This window comes from Camelina sativa, chromosome 4, assembly GCF_000633955.1.
Source record: "Camelina sativa cultivar DH55 chromosome 4, Cs, whole genome shotgun sequence".
NCBI classification, from domain to species: domain Eukaryota; kingdom Viridiplantae; phylum Streptophyta; class Magnoliopsida; order Brassicales; family Brassicaceae; genus Camelina; species Camelina sativa.
The window spans coordinates 28,045,650-28,061,714 of record NC_025688.1 but is presented as its reverse complement, the minus strand read 5'-3'; the positions used below and the strand labels follow the sequence as shown (position 1 = coordinate 28,061,714).

At 39.2% G+C, this 16,065-nt stretch overlaps 5 protein-coding genes and 1 pseudogene across 5 annotated transcripts; 2 read left to right on the top strand and 4 right to left on the bottom strand.

The window, feature by feature from the left end:
- LOC104782960 (pre-mRNA-splicing factor CWC25 homolog) lies at positions 105 to 2,649 on the bottom strand. The gene is made up of 4 exons (XM_010508032.1): positions 2,309 to 2,649; positions 1,731 to 2,037; positions 507 to 1,561; positions 105 to 423 (listed from the first exon to the last, which is right to left on the bottom strand). Exons 1-3 carry the CDS (start codon positions 2,494 to 2,496, stop codon positions 548 to 550), a joined length of 1,509 nt encoding a protein of 502 aa, XP_010506334.1. The 5' UTR covers positions 2,497 to 2,649; the 3' UTR covers positions 105 to 423; positions 507 to 547.
- On the bottom strand, positions 2,884 to 4,122 carry LOC109132727 (pre-mRNA-splicing factor CWC25 homolog). The gene is made up of 3 exons (XM_019245076.1): positions 3,881 to 4,122; positions 3,254 to 3,548; positions 2,884 to 3,112 (listed from the first exon to the last, which is right to left on the bottom strand). The coding sequence occupies exons 1-3, from the start codon at positions 4,111 to 4,113 to the stop codon at positions 3,089 to 3,091; spliced, it is 552 nt and encodes a 183-aa protein (XP_019100621.1). The 5' UTR covers positions 4,114 to 4,122; the 3' UTR covers positions 2,884 to 3,088.
- Positions 4,353 to 6,951, bottom strand: LOC104782959 (protein ENDOSPERM DEFECTIVE 1-like). Its single transcript, XM_010508030.2, has 6 exons — positions 5,907 to 6,951; positions 5,324 to 5,443; positions 5,121 to 5,237; positions 4,942 to 5,031; positions 4,727 to 4,834; positions 4,353 to 4,636 (listed from the first exon to the last, which is right to left on the bottom strand). Exons 1-6 carry the CDS (start codon positions 6,765 to 6,767, stop codon positions 4,571 to 4,573), a joined length of 1,362 nt encoding a protein of 453 aa, XP_010506332.1. The 5' UTR covers positions 6,768 to 6,951; the 3' UTR covers positions 4,353 to 4,570.
- LOC104782958 (methionine aminopeptidase 2A-like) lies at positions 7,174 to 9,823 on the top strand. Its single transcript, XM_010508028.2, has 10 exons — positions 7,174 to 7,466; positions 7,698 to 7,740; positions 7,830 to 7,937; positions 8,022 to 8,267; positions 8,353 to 8,444; positions 8,536 to 8,630; positions 8,817 to 8,913; positions 8,993 to 9,136; positions 9,228 to 9,445; positions 9,537 to 9,823. The coding sequence occupies exons 1-10, from the start codon at positions 7,343 to 7,345 to the stop codon at positions 9,645 to 9,647; spliced, it is 1,278 nt and encodes a 425-aa protein (XP_010506330.1). The 5' UTR covers positions 7,174 to 7,342; the 3' UTR covers positions 9,648 to 9,823.
- On the top strand, positions 10,059 to 12,454 carry LOC104782956 (annotated as a pseudogene).
- LOC104782957 (methylenetetrahydrofolate reductase 2) lies at positions 12,374 to 15,478 on the bottom strand. Its single transcript, XM_010508027.2, has 10 exons — positions 14,961 to 15,478; positions 14,765 to 14,847; positions 14,497 to 14,670; positions 14,024 to 14,197; positions 13,848 to 13,948; positions 13,639 to 13,750; positions 13,407 to 13,487; positions 13,120 to 13,297; positions 12,690 to 13,024; positions 12,374 to 12,607 (listed from the first exon to the last, which is right to left on the bottom strand). Exons 1-10 carry the CDS (start codon positions 15,421 to 15,423, stop codon positions 12,524 to 12,526), a joined length of 1,785 nt encoding a protein of 594 aa, XP_010506329.1. The 5' UTR covers positions 15,424 to 15,478; the 3' UTR covers positions 12,374 to 12,523.

The window sequence follows — 16,065 nt, the reverse complement described above, 5'->3', positions numbered from 1 at the left end:
TTTATAACACGGCAACGACCCTAGTTCAAATTTCAATTGGTCAAACTTGAACTGTTTAAATCTCTGGACATAATAAACTTTATACTCGAAAGAAAAGATGGACAAAAAACAAAGAAAATAAATAAATTATCAAAAAGACAAAAGAGAGTGGCTTCATCTCGTGGTTTCTTTAAAAATGCCAAAGGGGAATCTTGGAGTATTATGCTTAACTACATGTCACGGGTATTGATTGACTCATACACCTCATTTCAACGTCCCACTCACTTAATATTACACAATACACAATTCAAATCCCACGCTCGCTTCGGAGATAAAAGACTGGACCACCCCATCCACAATGGGCTATGCCAATGGGCCTTACCTAGTCAGTCGTCCTCACGTATCCAAAGATCAAAGAGCTTGATTTTCTCTGACAATAATAACCTGGAATCAGAAACACAATGTCAGAAGAAGTGTGATTCAACATTCTGACCAAAATTTGCTAACCAGTTTTAAGAGAAACAAACCTTGTTATGTGTTGCCTTGTGTTGTAACGATATTTGCATCATCAGCGGCGAAACGCATTGCCTTCAGCTGCAGTCCCACGCTGTGAATAATAGCTTCTTCGACGCACGCTTTCTTCGATAGTTGAGCTCCCGCCTTTCTCAATTCCATACACACTTTTATTCGCATCGTCCAAAAAGCTTTTGCCCGTGGATACTTTGTTCTTATCAGCTTCCACTGCATCAGTCTCATCAGCTTTCTTTATTCTTCTCCACCTTTGCTCCTCGTGTACCTCTGCATCCATTTGCATTTGCTTCAATCTAGCAGCTCTCTCTTCTTCTGATAGCTTAGAGCCACCTTTCCGGCGTCTATTCTGGTATTCATTCTCCTTAGAGGGACGCTCTCCATTGTCTAAATCCTCTATTTTCCTTTTCTTATCCTCTTGACCATAACTCTTAATGTTTTCCCTCTCCAAACTGCCTTTAGGGGAGTGATTCCTATATTTCTCACTGGCTCGAATTTCTGTATGACTTTCTCTTCCTTTTGCTTCGTCATCCAAACCTGACCTTCGTCTCTTGTCATGACTTTCTCTGCTTTTGGACTCATCATCCAAATCTGACCTTCGTCTCTCAATGTGCTTATCATGACTCTCTCTAATTTTGGACTCATCATCCAAATCTGACCTTCGTCTCTCATTGTGCTTATCATGACTTACTCTTCTTTTGGACTCATCATCCAGATCTGACCTTCGTCTCTCATAGTGATTATCCTTACTTTCTCGTCTTTTAAACTCATCATCCAATTCTGACCTTCTTCTCCCATAGTGCCTATCACGACTTCCTTTTCCTTTTGACTCATCCTCTGAATCTGACCTTGGTCTCTCATAGTGTTTGTCATGGGATTTCCCTGACGTTTTCTGATAGTGGGATTTTCTTTCATTATTCTCTTCATCAGAATCTTCCTCCGAATCAGAACTGTATCTGGATGAAGATTTCTTGTGATGCTTTCCACTTTTACGCTTATGCTTTTTCTTGTGCTCCTTTATGTCTCCATCTTTACCCTTTCCTTTTTCTTCTACCTGTAAAAGAGAAAACTTTCCAACAGGTCAGTAGCTGTAGAGAAAAGAAAGACGAAAACGTAAAAGAAATCCAATGAAAGCAATTTGAATTGCAAACACACAGAGACACTCAAGCAGGACACAAAACCATCCACGTACATAGGAAAAAAGAGGAACAAAATAAACTTACAGATTTGCGAATAAGAGCCATTTTCACAGGATTGTTCTTGATTTTGGCAAGGGCATCCTGCTCACGCTGCTTGATGAGAAGCAAAGGGTCAGAATGAAGTTTCCTCCAAGAATCATTAGCAGATTGCACCTTCTCCTCAAACAGCGCACCAGGAGCTGACGGATCAGGCTTCTCACTAGCACTATTACCAGCTTCAGCTTTGGCTAAAGGCTGCTCTTCTTTCTGAAACGAAACACCATGACCTGAACTGCTCCCTTTCCCTACAGCTAATCCTGATTCATACAGAAACTCCAATCTCTCTTGTCTCCTGCAACATAATTAAAATAAGTTCACAACTTTAGACAAACCCACAACTTCAAATCACCAAGATTCTAATCATAAAAGTATAAGACTTCAGAACGATCCACAACTTCAAATCACCGATTCAATCGCCAATCGTTAATTAAACTAATCAAATTACAAGAAAACGAATCATATAGATTCTACGCTAAAAACTCAAATCGCTAACCCTAATTCCCAAATTAGACACGACACAAATTAATTGCGATCGTGGGTAAGGAAAAAAAAGAGAAACTTACGGGACGAGACCGGCTTGTTCCTGGAGAGCGCGAAACTCATTACGCTCCCTCTCCTGCGAGAGCTGGAGACGAAGCTCCTCAAGCTTCTTCTCTTCGGCCTCTTGTTTCTGCTCAGCCTTCCATACGGTCTCGATGTTACGGAGACTCCCCGTATGCCATCCCTTCTTGTTCAGAAATTTCATCCCCATGGCTACTCTCCTCTTTTTGTTTGTCCTCCTCTCGCTTCAAAATCCAAAATCTTGTCTTCTCGTTCAATCGCACACACTCGTCGAGGGTTGTAAATTTTATTTGCTCCGTCGCCGCCGTATATACTAAATACAGTAATGAGATGAAATCACAACCGTCTGTTTTTTACAAACCGTGGTGGTGGTGTTATGTTTGGGCCTCATGTTAATGGGCCTCTTCTTAATGAAAATAACGATCGTACTAAACCGCATATCTAAGCTAATTGGACCCGGTTTAGCTTGGTTAAGTCCAATGGAAAATTCTCACTTTGCTTGTTGAAATTTGTCCCTGGAACTCCCAAATACTCAACGTCACATCTGTTTCTGCTAAATTCTGGTTTCTGGATAAAATAATGGAAAAGATTATTTGACATTATAAGACAAGGGGCGTATTTACAAATTCAACTAACTACTGTTTCAAACTAAAAAAAAGCTTTGTTTGTTTCACTAAAGAGTATGCTTCGGAGAAAGCAATCAGAGATTGTGTGTTATGAAGATTGATTGTGATGCCATAACATTCTACGCTGATGTTTTTCTCACGTCGCTCGCTCCATCATTATCCTCTCACTTTTCTTTTCACCTGTAAAAGACGAAGAAACACAATCCAATAGGTCAGCAGCAGAATCCAAATCAACCACGATTAAAAATCGCAACAGCTCAAAGAGAGAGAGAGAGACACACAAGTGAAGTGAAGTAAAGAAAGAAGAAAAAGGTAACTTACAGATTTGCGAGCTGCCAGCTCTTGCTGCCTGATGAGAAGCAAAGGGTCGGAGTGGGATTTGCGCCAAGAATCATTGGCGAAGTGTGTCTTAGTCTTATAATCATCAAATAAGGCACCAGGAACCGACTGCTTCTGCTTCTTGTTCTTAGCAGTAGTAGTAGTAACACAACTAGCATCAGCTGTGGCTCGCTGATTTTGATTCTGAAACGAAACACCATGTCCTGAACTCCTGGCATTCTCTTTCACTGTTAATAATTCTGAATCATACATGAACTCCACTCTCTCTTGCCTCTTCCTACAGGAATAAACAACAAAACTTAAGGTTAAAAAACAAACACTCAACAACTCCCAACAGACACTTAAGATATACTAAGATTCGAACTTTATCGCCTAATCACAACTACAGACCGATTGGTATCAAATTCAGATAGTCTTTACATCATTCAAAGGTTAACAAAATCCAATCACTTAACACCAATGTAAAAGATATATATTTCGAAACATCAAACTTTAATCAATAACCCTAATTTGCTATATATACCAAAATAACCCTAATTTGAACTATATATATACCAATTGAAATCGAATTTGGAAACTAATTAAGGGTGGAGAATTAGAAAAACTTACGGAACGAGACCGGCCTGTTCCTTGATTTCGCCAAGCTCAGAACGCTCCTTCTCTTGTTGGATTTGGAGACGAAGCTCCTCTAACGTTTTCTGCTCGGCTTCGTGCTTCTGCTCAGCTTTCCATACTTTCTCAATGTTGCGGAGAGTTCCCGTATGCCATCCCTTCTTGTTCAGAAACTTCAACGCCATTGTTGTTTCCTTCTTAGACTTCCTCTGCTTCAAAAAACTCCTCATCCTAAAAGGGCTTTTATAATCTCACCGCCGCCTTCAACAAAAAGGATAAATCAGAGCCGTCCGTTTTCATTGACTTCATCGTTGGAAATTTGGGCCAGATCAACATTAATGGGCCTGTTTATGACCTATCGCGATAGAATCCCGGTTTACATTGGTTTAATTATAACTCGACTAAAAGTGTTTGATGAGATTTGTTGTCGAAAGTTTGAAACATCCAAATTTCAATTACTTAACTGCTCGAGACAAAACTAATGGATCATTGACAATCACGTATTATTACAAGACAACTGATGTATATATACACATTCAATTGTTATTTCAGGTATGTAAAGAAGACAGATTATGATGAGTTCGAAGCCAAACCGAAGAGATAGTAGTAACTATGCTAACTATGGCTCGCTTTTTTACTGTATAAGTAGTACCCTTCTGGGGGAAAAAATCATCAAACCGAAGTTGTTCACTCTTGCTGAACGCATTTCTTCTGGTGCTGGATAAGCTGACTTCTGAGATAGCATTCTTCAATCTGCAGAAGAAAACAAACACTTCAAGATTACATAAAGTAAAAAGGAAACAAAGGGCTATATCCCCAAAATGTATGTATGTGTATGTATACCTGTGATGAATGTGTTTTAAGCAGTGCAACTCTGCAATCTTCTACTGATGCTTTTTCTCTGCTGCTTACTCTTGCTAGTTCCGACATCAAAGTCTCCATCTCTTGTGTCTGCAAAATACATCAAAAGAAGTTGTCTCAGTTTCAACAGCTGCTTGTCTAGGAAAAATGTAAATAATTTTGTTTAATATGATGCACAATGATTGTATTTTGCTAACCTTAGGCAAAAGATTTCCAATGTTATGCACAATGCCTTCCATAGACTTTGAAGCGACAGCAAGTGCTTCTGCTAACTCTTTAGTCTCAACCTGGTTAATAAGAATGCAAATGTTTAGTACAGAAGATATAAAAATGAAACAGTGTTCTACCTAGTTGACGAGACCAAAACAATATATACCTTAGTTTTTGAATCCAGAGGTAAACGCAATGAAGCATTCACCAACGCTTCAGTTGTCTCTGATAGTGAAGTTGAGAATTCTTCTTCAAGGACAGCCCATTGCTCCAAATAGGGAGTCTGCATAGAGTTAAATATAGTTTAGTCACAAAGTATCACAAACTATACATATGTGCTCAAATGTTGAAATTTAAGATTTTACTTACTTGAGACTCTACAATCTCTGTAACAGCCTTAAGTCTCCGTAAACGTTGGAGTTCTATGCGTTTCTTCTGTACAGAATCGGACAACTCTGACATTTTCAAACCAAGGGAATAAAACATTCTCTGCAAGAACAACACTTTACAGTTAAAGGTAGAGACTTATTGCTACTTCGTCCTAATTCATAAAATTACCATCACCTAAACCACATTCATTTTTAAGACGGATGCTAATGTTTCAAACTTTGATCTATACACCAAACACAACTCTGAGATTGTGCAATTCACTTCTAACACTGATGTTAATGTCAGAATTATACTGATCTATACACCAAACACAACTCTGGTATTGTGCAATTCACTTCTAACACTGATGTTAATGTCAGAATCATACTGATCTATACACCACAACTCTGGTATTGTGCAATTCACTTCTAACACTGATGTTAATGTCAAAATCATACTGATCTATCTACCGAATACAGATATGAGATTCAATTCAAAGATTTCTGCTTATGTTAATGTTTCAAACTTTACTGGATCTACATACCAAACACAACTCTGATACTGTGCAAAAGCAGAAACTGACCTCGGCTTGTGCTTTCTGAGCCTGTGTTTTGACCTCAGCATTTGCGTTGGCAAATCTCCATTGCAAGCAGCGGTTATGGAGCAGTTTCAGAGAATGTACATCAGCTTGTTGTCCTAAAAATTTCTTCTGCTTCTTTGTATCAGCTTGAATCTTCGAATTAGGAGCCACCGGAGGCAATGACAAACCAACCCCATTTTTAAGCGACAATGAAGCTCTTACCTCTCGAAACATGGAAGCATCGTCGGAACTCAGGGATCGAGAAAGAGGTGAGGCGTTGGGAGTGTTCAAAACCTTTGCCTGGTTCCTGATTGTTGGAAACAGATCTGAGCCGTTGGATCTGTTACTGTCTTCTTCACCGTCTGTAGACGAAGATAGGCTTGATCGGAGAAGCCTCGTCGCGGCGGAGGCGGTAAGCAAACGCTGTTGATTAATCCTTGATCTAGACGGAGGCGGCAACAACATCGCCGTCGCTGTTGGAGTGTCGAGACGGTGGCCGTTCTCTTTCAACGGCTTAGATCGAATCTGCTGCTTAGGGTTTTTACCCCCGTCGAGTTGTTGAATTGGAAACGGCGAGTCTAAGCTACGCGCCGTCTCGGTAGGACGATTCTCGTCGCCGTCTTGCATTTTCAACTGCCGTCTCATCCTCTGAGCCGAAGTCGACCTCTGGTGTTGGTGATGATGCAGATCTCCGGCGGCGGAAGAGGAGGAAGATGACGAAGACGACGAGGAAGAGGGAGACATGAACCTCGAGCTCACCTCCCTCACTCTCGGTCGCCTCGTCGACGGTGGAGGAACAGGCGTCGGAGCAGTAATCGCCGGTGTAGATGGATGTGCCATAGATCGGCTGATTTTCGCCTCCATTACAATCGGGTCGGGTTTTTTTCAAAAATCACCGGAGACTTTGGTTCCGATTAGAAACAGGAATTGTTCAAATCGGATTGGAAAATTTTCGAAACCCTAGACGAAGAGAAAAGGGGGAAGAACGAATTAGAGAAGAAGAGACAATTAGGAAACTAGCCGTTACATAATGCTTTCACAAGCGTAACGGTTCTCTTGTCCGTGAATGTATGTATTATCGATAGGTTTTTTTTTTTCTTTTTCAATTGCTTTCTTAATTAAAAAATTAATCAGATAAGATAAGCCAGATTAATGTTAGTGGGCCTATTAATATTGGGGCCCAATAAGGAGCGTTAAGTTTTAATGTGGAGGGTTGTTTATTTGTTAATGTGTACATATGAAAGTTTTGTTGGGGTAATTTGCAATTTTGTAAAACGTTTTATGTTTTTCTTTGACTTTGACTTCTTCTTCGTTTTCTGAATTTTTTTTCTTCGGCAACTCTCATTGAGCTTGCTTGGTACGATTTCTCATATACAATACTGTGTGTGCCTTGTTTAGAATTTGTTGAGATGACGATAGGAAACTAAGAAGTAGAAGCTATGGAGGATGAGAAGCATAATACTGAAGCCGAGTCCTCTAATGGAAAAGAGACTCAATTAGCTTCTGACTTAACCAAGAATCTTGATCTTGATGAAGATGAGAAAGAAGAATATGAAGTGAAAGGTAAAAACCATTTCGTGTTTCTGATTTATCTTGTGGTTCAATTCTGCAATCATGAGGGAACAAAAGATGGTTTAGTGTGTTCTTGATTATTATAAATTAGATGGGAATTTGGGATCTTATGTCATCAAAGATGCTAACTTTCGAGTAACTAGTCTACGTCAAGTTGGTTCTGAGTTTCTCAAGTCTCTTCCTTTTTAATGGTTGGTTAATACTTTTGTCTTTTCATTTTAGCTGAGACTTCAACGAAGAAGAAAAAGAAGAAAAGTAAAAGCAAGTGAGAACATTGTTTTGAGTACTATAGATTGTTCGGTGTTTTGCTTTGATGATCTTGCTCAAAAAAATCTGATGATGATTGTTTAATAGGAAGAAGAAGAATTCTCTTCAACAGACTGATCCACCTTCAATTCCTGTTCTTGAGCTCTACCCTTCTGGTGAGTTTCCTGAAGGTGAAATCCAACACTACAAGGATGAGTAAGTTCACATTACCTTGTCTAGACTAGATTCTATGTAACACTTTGTCTTTCTAGCTACTAAGTCTATAGTATTGTAATGCAGTCATTTGTGGAGGACAACATCTGAGGAGAAAAGAGAGATGGAGCGGCTGCAAAAACCGATATATAACTCTCTTCGCCAAGCAGCGGAAGTTCATCGTCAAGTTAGGAAGTATGTGAGAAACATATTGAAACCTGGAATGTTGATGATTGATCTCTGTGAGACTTTAGAGGACACTGTTCGTAAGTTGATATCAGAGAATGGTCTTCAAGCTGGTATTGCATTCCCTACAGGGTGTTCTCTGAATAAGTTAGTTCTACCTTTTTTCATTCTTTCTGCATTTCTTTGATCTTTGACTCGATCAACGCGGCTCAGATTTACTTGAACTTTCCAGTGTTGCTGCCCATTGGACACCAAACTCTGGAGATAAGACTGTCCTTCAGTATGATGATGTGATGAAGTTGGATTTTGGAACACATATCGATGGTATGATCTGAACAAAAAACATTTCTATCTATCTCTTTTGTCCCTCTATGTAAAATGTCCCACAAAAACAATGATTATGTTGTTTTGGCAGGACACATCGTGGATTCTGCTTTCACTGTTGCGTTCAATCCTATGTTTGATCCTCTTTTAGCAGCCTCGCGTGAAGCAACATATACTGGTATTAAGGTACTCATTCTGTCTCTATGACAACTTGTGGGATTCTTCTGTTCTCGGCTATGGTGAATGCAGCCATTCATTCTGTAGCGACTTCTACTTTGAAGTTTGCATCATTTTCTTATAACCACGTTGAGATTCTTCGTTTTGCATCTTTTTATTGTTCAATCCAACTTAGTAAGTCCTTTGTTGGTTCAGGAAGCCGGGGTAGATGTCCGGCTCTGTGATGTTGGTGCTGCAATTCAGGAGGTCATGGAGTCTTATGAGGTTGAAATCAATGGAAAAGTATACCAAGGTAACTGATTACTTCAATGGTAGTTTCTATATGGATTAGTATCAGAAAACTTTAACAATGTTGTGTCCTTTGTGGGCAGTCAAAAGTATCAGAAATCTGAAAGGGCACAGCATTGGACGCTATCGGATACACGCTGAAAAATCTGTTCCTAATGTTAGAGGAGGCGAGCAGACGAAAATGGAAGAGGGTGAACTATATGCCATTGAAACTTTTGGATCAACCGGTAAGAACAATTCTCACATATCAAACTACAAGAAATGTAGATTTTGAGAATGCAGCAATAAAGTGGTTTGTCTCTCGTGTCATCTTTGCAGGGAAAGGATATGTGAGAGAAGACTTGGAGTGTAGCCATTACATGAAAAACTACGATGTGGGACATGTCCCTTTGAGGTTACCAAGAGCGAAACAACTCCTTGCTACCATAAACAAGAACTTCTCCACTCTAGCCTTCTGCAGACGCTATTTGGACCGTCTTGGTGAAACAAAATACTTGATGGCATTAAAAAATCTTTGTGATTCTGGCATAATTGAGGTAAACTCCTAAAGACTATGTATATCCTCTGATCCTTCTGTTCAAGAACATTTTTTTTTGATGAAAGTTGGTTTCTTTGGGCTATTTGTAGCCATGTCCTCCAGTTTGTGATGTGAAAGGAAGCTATGTTTCTCAGTTTGAGCATACAATCTTGTTGCGGCCAACTTGCAAAGAGGTTATTTGCAAAGGAGACGATTATTGAAATAGCTTATTTTTGCAGAACTTGGTGGCATAGTTTGCTTCTGGCAAATGGTTTGTTTTCATTCTAATTGTTCTTGTTGAGTTAAGGATGAGAACCAAACTATGTAGCATCTACATCGAGAATTCAACTCTTTCTTGTATACGTCATTAGTATAATAAGTTTGCTTTCTTCCGTCACTTTTTTTAAAACACTTTTCAAGCCTTTTATTGTAAGTCTTTGTCTCTTGTGCTCTAAATTTATATGTTCTTTGAAATATGATTCTAATCATAAAAGCTTATCAAATCCTTCTCTGCAATCTTCATCAATTTATCTACATAGTTTCCTATTTGTTATTTTAACATTCATGTTTCTTTTTTTTTTTTGAAAAATACATTAGTCTTCAAGTTTGTCAGTTTGAATGACTCAATTATACTGATAGTGATACTGACAAGTGATAAGTGATAAGTGATAAGTGATAACTCTCAGAAAGAATTAGTGGGAGTTAAGTGGGCCTAATGGGCCCAATAAAGAGCGTCAATTATAACGGACGGTCTCCGTTTGTGGTTTTGACCAATTGAATATTTTTGGTCTTTTTGAGGAGGGAGTTGTGGCGCCAAAAGTTTGAAAGGCAGATGATGACACGTGGACTCACCTCAATCTGACGGTAAGTTTTGAAGGCGGAACCTTAGGGGCAAAATCGTCTGAACATTTCCGCGTCGTCCTAGTAGTCATCATCATCTTTCAGGACTCGCCCCTCTCTCTCTGTTTCTCCAGAAGTTTCCAATTTATGTTTGCTCTCAGTATCCTCCGATCGTAGCTCAACTATTTTCCGGTGACCTACTTCCGATTCTTGCTCTCGCACTTCAACCCGGAGCTTTTGGTAAGCAATTTGTCACTGTTGATACTATTCGCTGGACTCAGATTTCTAGGTTATTTTCCTTGTTTCATTCCTGGCTGTGTATCAGATTATTCTAACTCTATCTATAGACCCGATACTCGATTTTGTTTACAATTTTGCAAAATCGAAAAGCATTTGTGTATTATTGTTGCTGGAGATTTTGGGATAGCTAGGGTTCACTAATTTTGTGCTTCATACTGTAGCTTTCTTATTCGTTTTCAAAATTTGATCCATGGCTGTTGCTAGAGTGCGTTTTTGCTTGCTAGCTTAATACGCTGCGTATTCATCATGACTGAGCCATCAAACTTTTTGTGGCAGACGAAACATCACAATGTCATATCCAAAACCGAATCCTGTGAAGGACACTCTAGGAGGTGCTGATGCCAAGAACTTACAAATTCAGTTACCCATGGACGATACTTTAGGTCAAACCATAGTTGGAAGGTTACTACAGCAGTGTTCAGAGACCCATAAGTTCTGGGAGACTCAACCTGTTGCGCAGCTTAAGGATATCCAGGACACTAGTTTGCCTGAAGGCCCAATAGAGCCCGCAACTTTGGTGTCTAAGGTCAAGCAAGAGCCGTATAACCTTCCTGGTCAATTCGAATGGACCACCTCCGATTTGAACTCTGATGATGTGTGTTCAGAGGTTTACAACTTTTTCAAAGAAAACTATTCTGAAGTAGCGTTCAAGGCTGATTACTCCACAGAGTTTCTAAGGTGGGCATTGTGTCCACCTGGTTATTACCAGAGCTGGCACATTGGAGTCCGCGTCAAGACCTCGAAGAAACTAGTTGCTTTCATCGGTGGCGTGCCAGTAAGAATCAGGGTGCGTGATGAGGTTATTAAAATGGCAAAGATCATTTTCTTGTGTGTTCACAAGAAGCTCAGGTCTAAGGGACTTGCTCCTGTCATGATCAAGGAGGTGACTAGAAGGGTTCACTTGCAGAATATATGGCAAGCTACTTATACCTCATATCTTGTACTTTCTAGACCACTTACCACCTGCCGATACTGGGGAAGATTATTGAACCCGAATAATCTATGTTGGGATAAAAAGTCTTAGTGGAAGAATGACTATGAGCATGGCCATCAAAGTTAACAAGCTACCAGATGCACCAATCACTCCTGGATTTAGGGAAATGGAACGACGTGATGTCCCAGCTGTTACAGAGTTGCTCAGGAACTACCTTTGCCAGTTTGGAGTTGCGGCTGACTTTGATGAAAACGATGTCAAGCACTGGCTCCTCCCCCGGGAAAATGTCATCTACAGTTACTTAGTTGTAAGCCCTGAAACTCATGACGTCACTGACTTCTGCAGCTTCTACAGTGTCCCTGCAACTATCAACAGCAACAAGAAATACACAACACTGGAATGTGCTTATTCTTACTACAATGTCGCGACAGTAACCTCGTTTCCCCAGCTGATGAAGGATGCACTAATCATCTTTAAGCAAAAAGGTTTTGATCTGTTATACGTGTCAGATGTGATGCACAATGAGAGTTTCTTCAAAGAGTTGAGGTTTACTCCAGGAAATGAACTGTTTCACTACTATCTCTATAACTACCGTTTGGGAAGTTCACTGAAGCCATCAGAACTTGGTCTAGTTCTCTAGTACTGTTAAAACTCCTACAACTCCCGATTGTGAGCAACCAATGATCATTAAACCAATGTGTAGCCTAAGATTCATATTCCTAGATATCTTTTGCAACTAATATGAACAAGAGGAAAGTTTAAGCCTAGATTCCTATTCCTAGATTCCTATTTCATCTTTTGCTGTCTATAAAGTCATAATAACATTACAGTGTTTTGGTTTTGTTTTTGGATCTTTTAAGGTAGTGAAACAGATGCTTATAATCAATAACATTATTGGCAAATCAATACTGTAGTGGTAAAAAGATGTAAGAACCAAAATCCCAATATTTTTGAGAAATTACAAAAGCAAATCAGGAAAGCAGTAGGAAACGATATACTGTAATTGTTTCTTCTAAGATTTTCTCAAAGATCAGCAAAGACGGCGAATATGTTACCATTGATGTAATCGTTCTCCACCAAGCTTACCAAATAGTAGCTGTTCTTCACCTGCATTTTGGATCAAATGTCCATTAGTCATTTTATAAATAAACCATTGTCAAGAGCAATAACTAATCCGATCAGAGCTTACCTCATCGAGCAAGTTTCTGGAAGGGTCGGCTTCAGGGTACAAGTTAGCCCAGCTTCTAGACCAAGTCTCAAATGCTTCATCCTTCCAGACTTTGAAGCTAGCGGGGTCGACAATGGTTGGTTGAATGATTTCCTTAGCCGGGAAAACTCCCCAAGTAACTGCATTCACATCAGACTGTGCGGTGTTGGATACCCAGTTTTCTCCTTTGTTCACGGCCATGAAAGTAATCGATGGCAAAGCTTTGCATTTCTCCACCACTGCATCTAATTTCTCCTTTGAGCAGAAGAACTCTAGATAAGCTTTTTGGTATACATATCCAACAGGACCTCCCCATCCTGTAAACCAAACACAAGCACAAGTATCCATGAATCTGGGATCAAAACTCTGAAACACTATTTGCTATGAGAACAGAACGGGACTGATTCCTCACCAACAGTTGGGGAATCAGATCTCTCGGCATTGACTGATGGCTGGCTATTGATGGTCAAGAAGCCTTTGGAGTTGATATTTACCAGTTGCTCGTTTATTATCTTTGTCTCTGGCTGGAGTCCATCTAATTCAGACCAGGGACTGCTTTTTAGGTTTCCAAGGCAGAGCTCCTTGAATTTCTGTTATGTGGCAGTTTTTTGCAAGATAATTGTAAGTGTCAGCCCTTTTTTTTACAGGAGAAAGTGGGGGAACAGCAGTTTATGTGTGGTAGTGAAAGAAATGTTCTACCTCCTGAATATCTTCAACACTTTTCAGTGGGACAGCCCATTCTTGTTGAAGCTTCTTGTCACGTGCTCGTGGACGTGAGAACTGTCAACAAAAGCATTTATTTCAGCAGAGAAGCTCAAAAGATGATGTTACATTCAACAATCTAGAGCAAATCAATAAAGACCAATCCTTTCGAAATCCATTTGCTATGAAATCCTGAAAGAGAGTTATGCAATTAAAGATGATGTAGTACCTGATGATCCGAGAGTGCACCATATGAAGCACTACGTGAGTCACCCCAACGACCTTGTGGGAAGTCTTCCCAGCCCTTGGTTCTGGAAATGTAGCTCTTTGGACGGTTTGCCCTTTAAAAGATAAGAAGAAAGCTCAAGTCTTATATTCTCTGGGGATTCAGATATGTGGCGAGGCATAATGAGAACAACAGAAACTAAGTGTGGTTACCAGAAAATGGGGCGCACATCTTCTTTAGTACGGAAAACATTTGCAGGGCGCCTCCATGGTAAAGAGCGAGAAATTTTGGACTCATCAATCATACCAAGATTCTGCAAAACCACCACGAAAGTTAGGAAACTCCAATAACTATATGATGCTTAAGGTAGTAGAAAATGAAGACCAACCATCAATATTGCCAGAGCTGACTTCTCCATGTTCAGAGTGTAGAGATGAAGAGACTTGATTCCATGAGCCAACATCTTTTTACACATCTCAGTTCCAAGGTGAATACCATAGGCTTTCACAGCTTCTTCATTATCCTTGATAGGCTCCAAGGCAGCCATGACCTCAACTGGTATCTACAATATGAAACGGAACATTAAAATCTACATTAATAATGTGACTGTCACCACCATCAACAAAAGCATATGTAAACTCAAGACAACACTGTTCTCCGAAACTAAGTAACCTTTAAATACACTTTCTTTAAATCCAAATATCTAAGCTTGCAAACAAACACCTTTATGAAAAAACACAACACCAATATCATCACCTTAAAAGGTTATCCATTTGCAGGAATTGGTGTTTATTGCTAAGAGATGAAGTCTTAAGTTTACTCTAAAAGTAAGAAACCCTTAGATCAGGAAAGGTTATATACCTTAGTCTTGCAGAAACCAGTCATACGCAAGAAGCCTCTGTAGTTATTAATAGGCATAATTCCAGGAACAATGGGACAATTTATCCCAATTTGGCGACAATCACTCACAAATTTCAGGAATATATCAGTATCATAGAAAAGCTGAGTAACAATCAAATCTGCTCCAGCATCAACCTGTTCCAAAAACGAACCCCAAATTCAAACACACAATCATACCAAAAAAAAAAAAAATTGATGAAAGCATTAAACCAACAACAAAAAAATAAACCTTTTTCTTGAGATACTCAAGATCACTCTGATAAGCTTCATTAGACGCAAGACCATTCTCACCAATAACATCAGGATGAGCCTCTGAAATTTTCAAACACACAAAAAAATGTTAAAATGGATTCCTTTTTTTTTCTAAGCAACAAACGAAGAAGACAAAATTCGAAATTTTTGTTAAAAAAGAGACAATTCAATACCAGGATAACCAGCAACAGTGATACCAAAGTAATCACCATACTTGGTCCGAATATGATTAACCAGATCCAAAGCACAGCCGAAACCACCTTCAACCTGAACAAATTTATCCTGACCATGAGGAGGATCACCTCTAAGGGCAAGCACATTCTGAATCCCATTAGATCTAATCGTCTCAAGGGCATGATCAATCTTCTCAACAGGCATGTTAGTGCAAGTTAGATGCATCATACTCTCAACGCAAACAACGTTCTGCATCCTCGAAGCGATGTCAAGGGTTAGATCTGCTGTAGATCCACCAGCTCCCCAAGTGATATCGCAGAACGTTGGACCATAAGCGACCATTCGATCCATCCGCTCAAAGAGATTGTCGACTCCATCTTCTGTCTTTGGTGGGAAGAACTCAAAGGAGAAAGCTGTTTTGCCTTCGTCGGCTAGTGATTGGATCTTGTCTATCACCTTCATCTTTCCGGTGGTAAGAGAGATTTTTAAAAAGACGAGTTTGTTTGTTTCATCAGAGGCTCTTCTTATAGTTTTATACTAATACTAAACAGAGAGATAGATCCCAAAAAGTTTGGTGGGTTTTTTTTTAGACTTTACCTCTTTACCCGTCCACTTCCTTAAATTTATTTCATTTTTTAGACAAAATTTTATAATTATTTTTCTATGTATATAACCAGTTTTAATGCATATTATATTTAAAAATGATTTTTATGTAACTCGACAATGTAACTATATTTTCCAAAAAGGTATTTAAACGAGATGAGTTACATAATTGTTTAAAGGAAATGTGATGACTGATGAGTAAAAGATTTACCAACCACAGTTAGAACTTGTCGCTATCATTCCCCAACCCTTGCAGTGATGTACTGTATATGCTTTTTTTGAGTTGGTGAACCAGAACCATACACCCACCCACATCACTCACCTACCACCAAAAATATATCATTGATCCAATTACTTGTTTCACATAAGAAAATCTTTCCGTTTATTTTTTTTACAGTGTACCATTAATCTTTGCAAAATTAACAAATGTAAAATGTTTTTGTAACTTTTCTACATTTTTTTTTATTATGTAAGCACACAAACTCATTTTACATTTAAAAC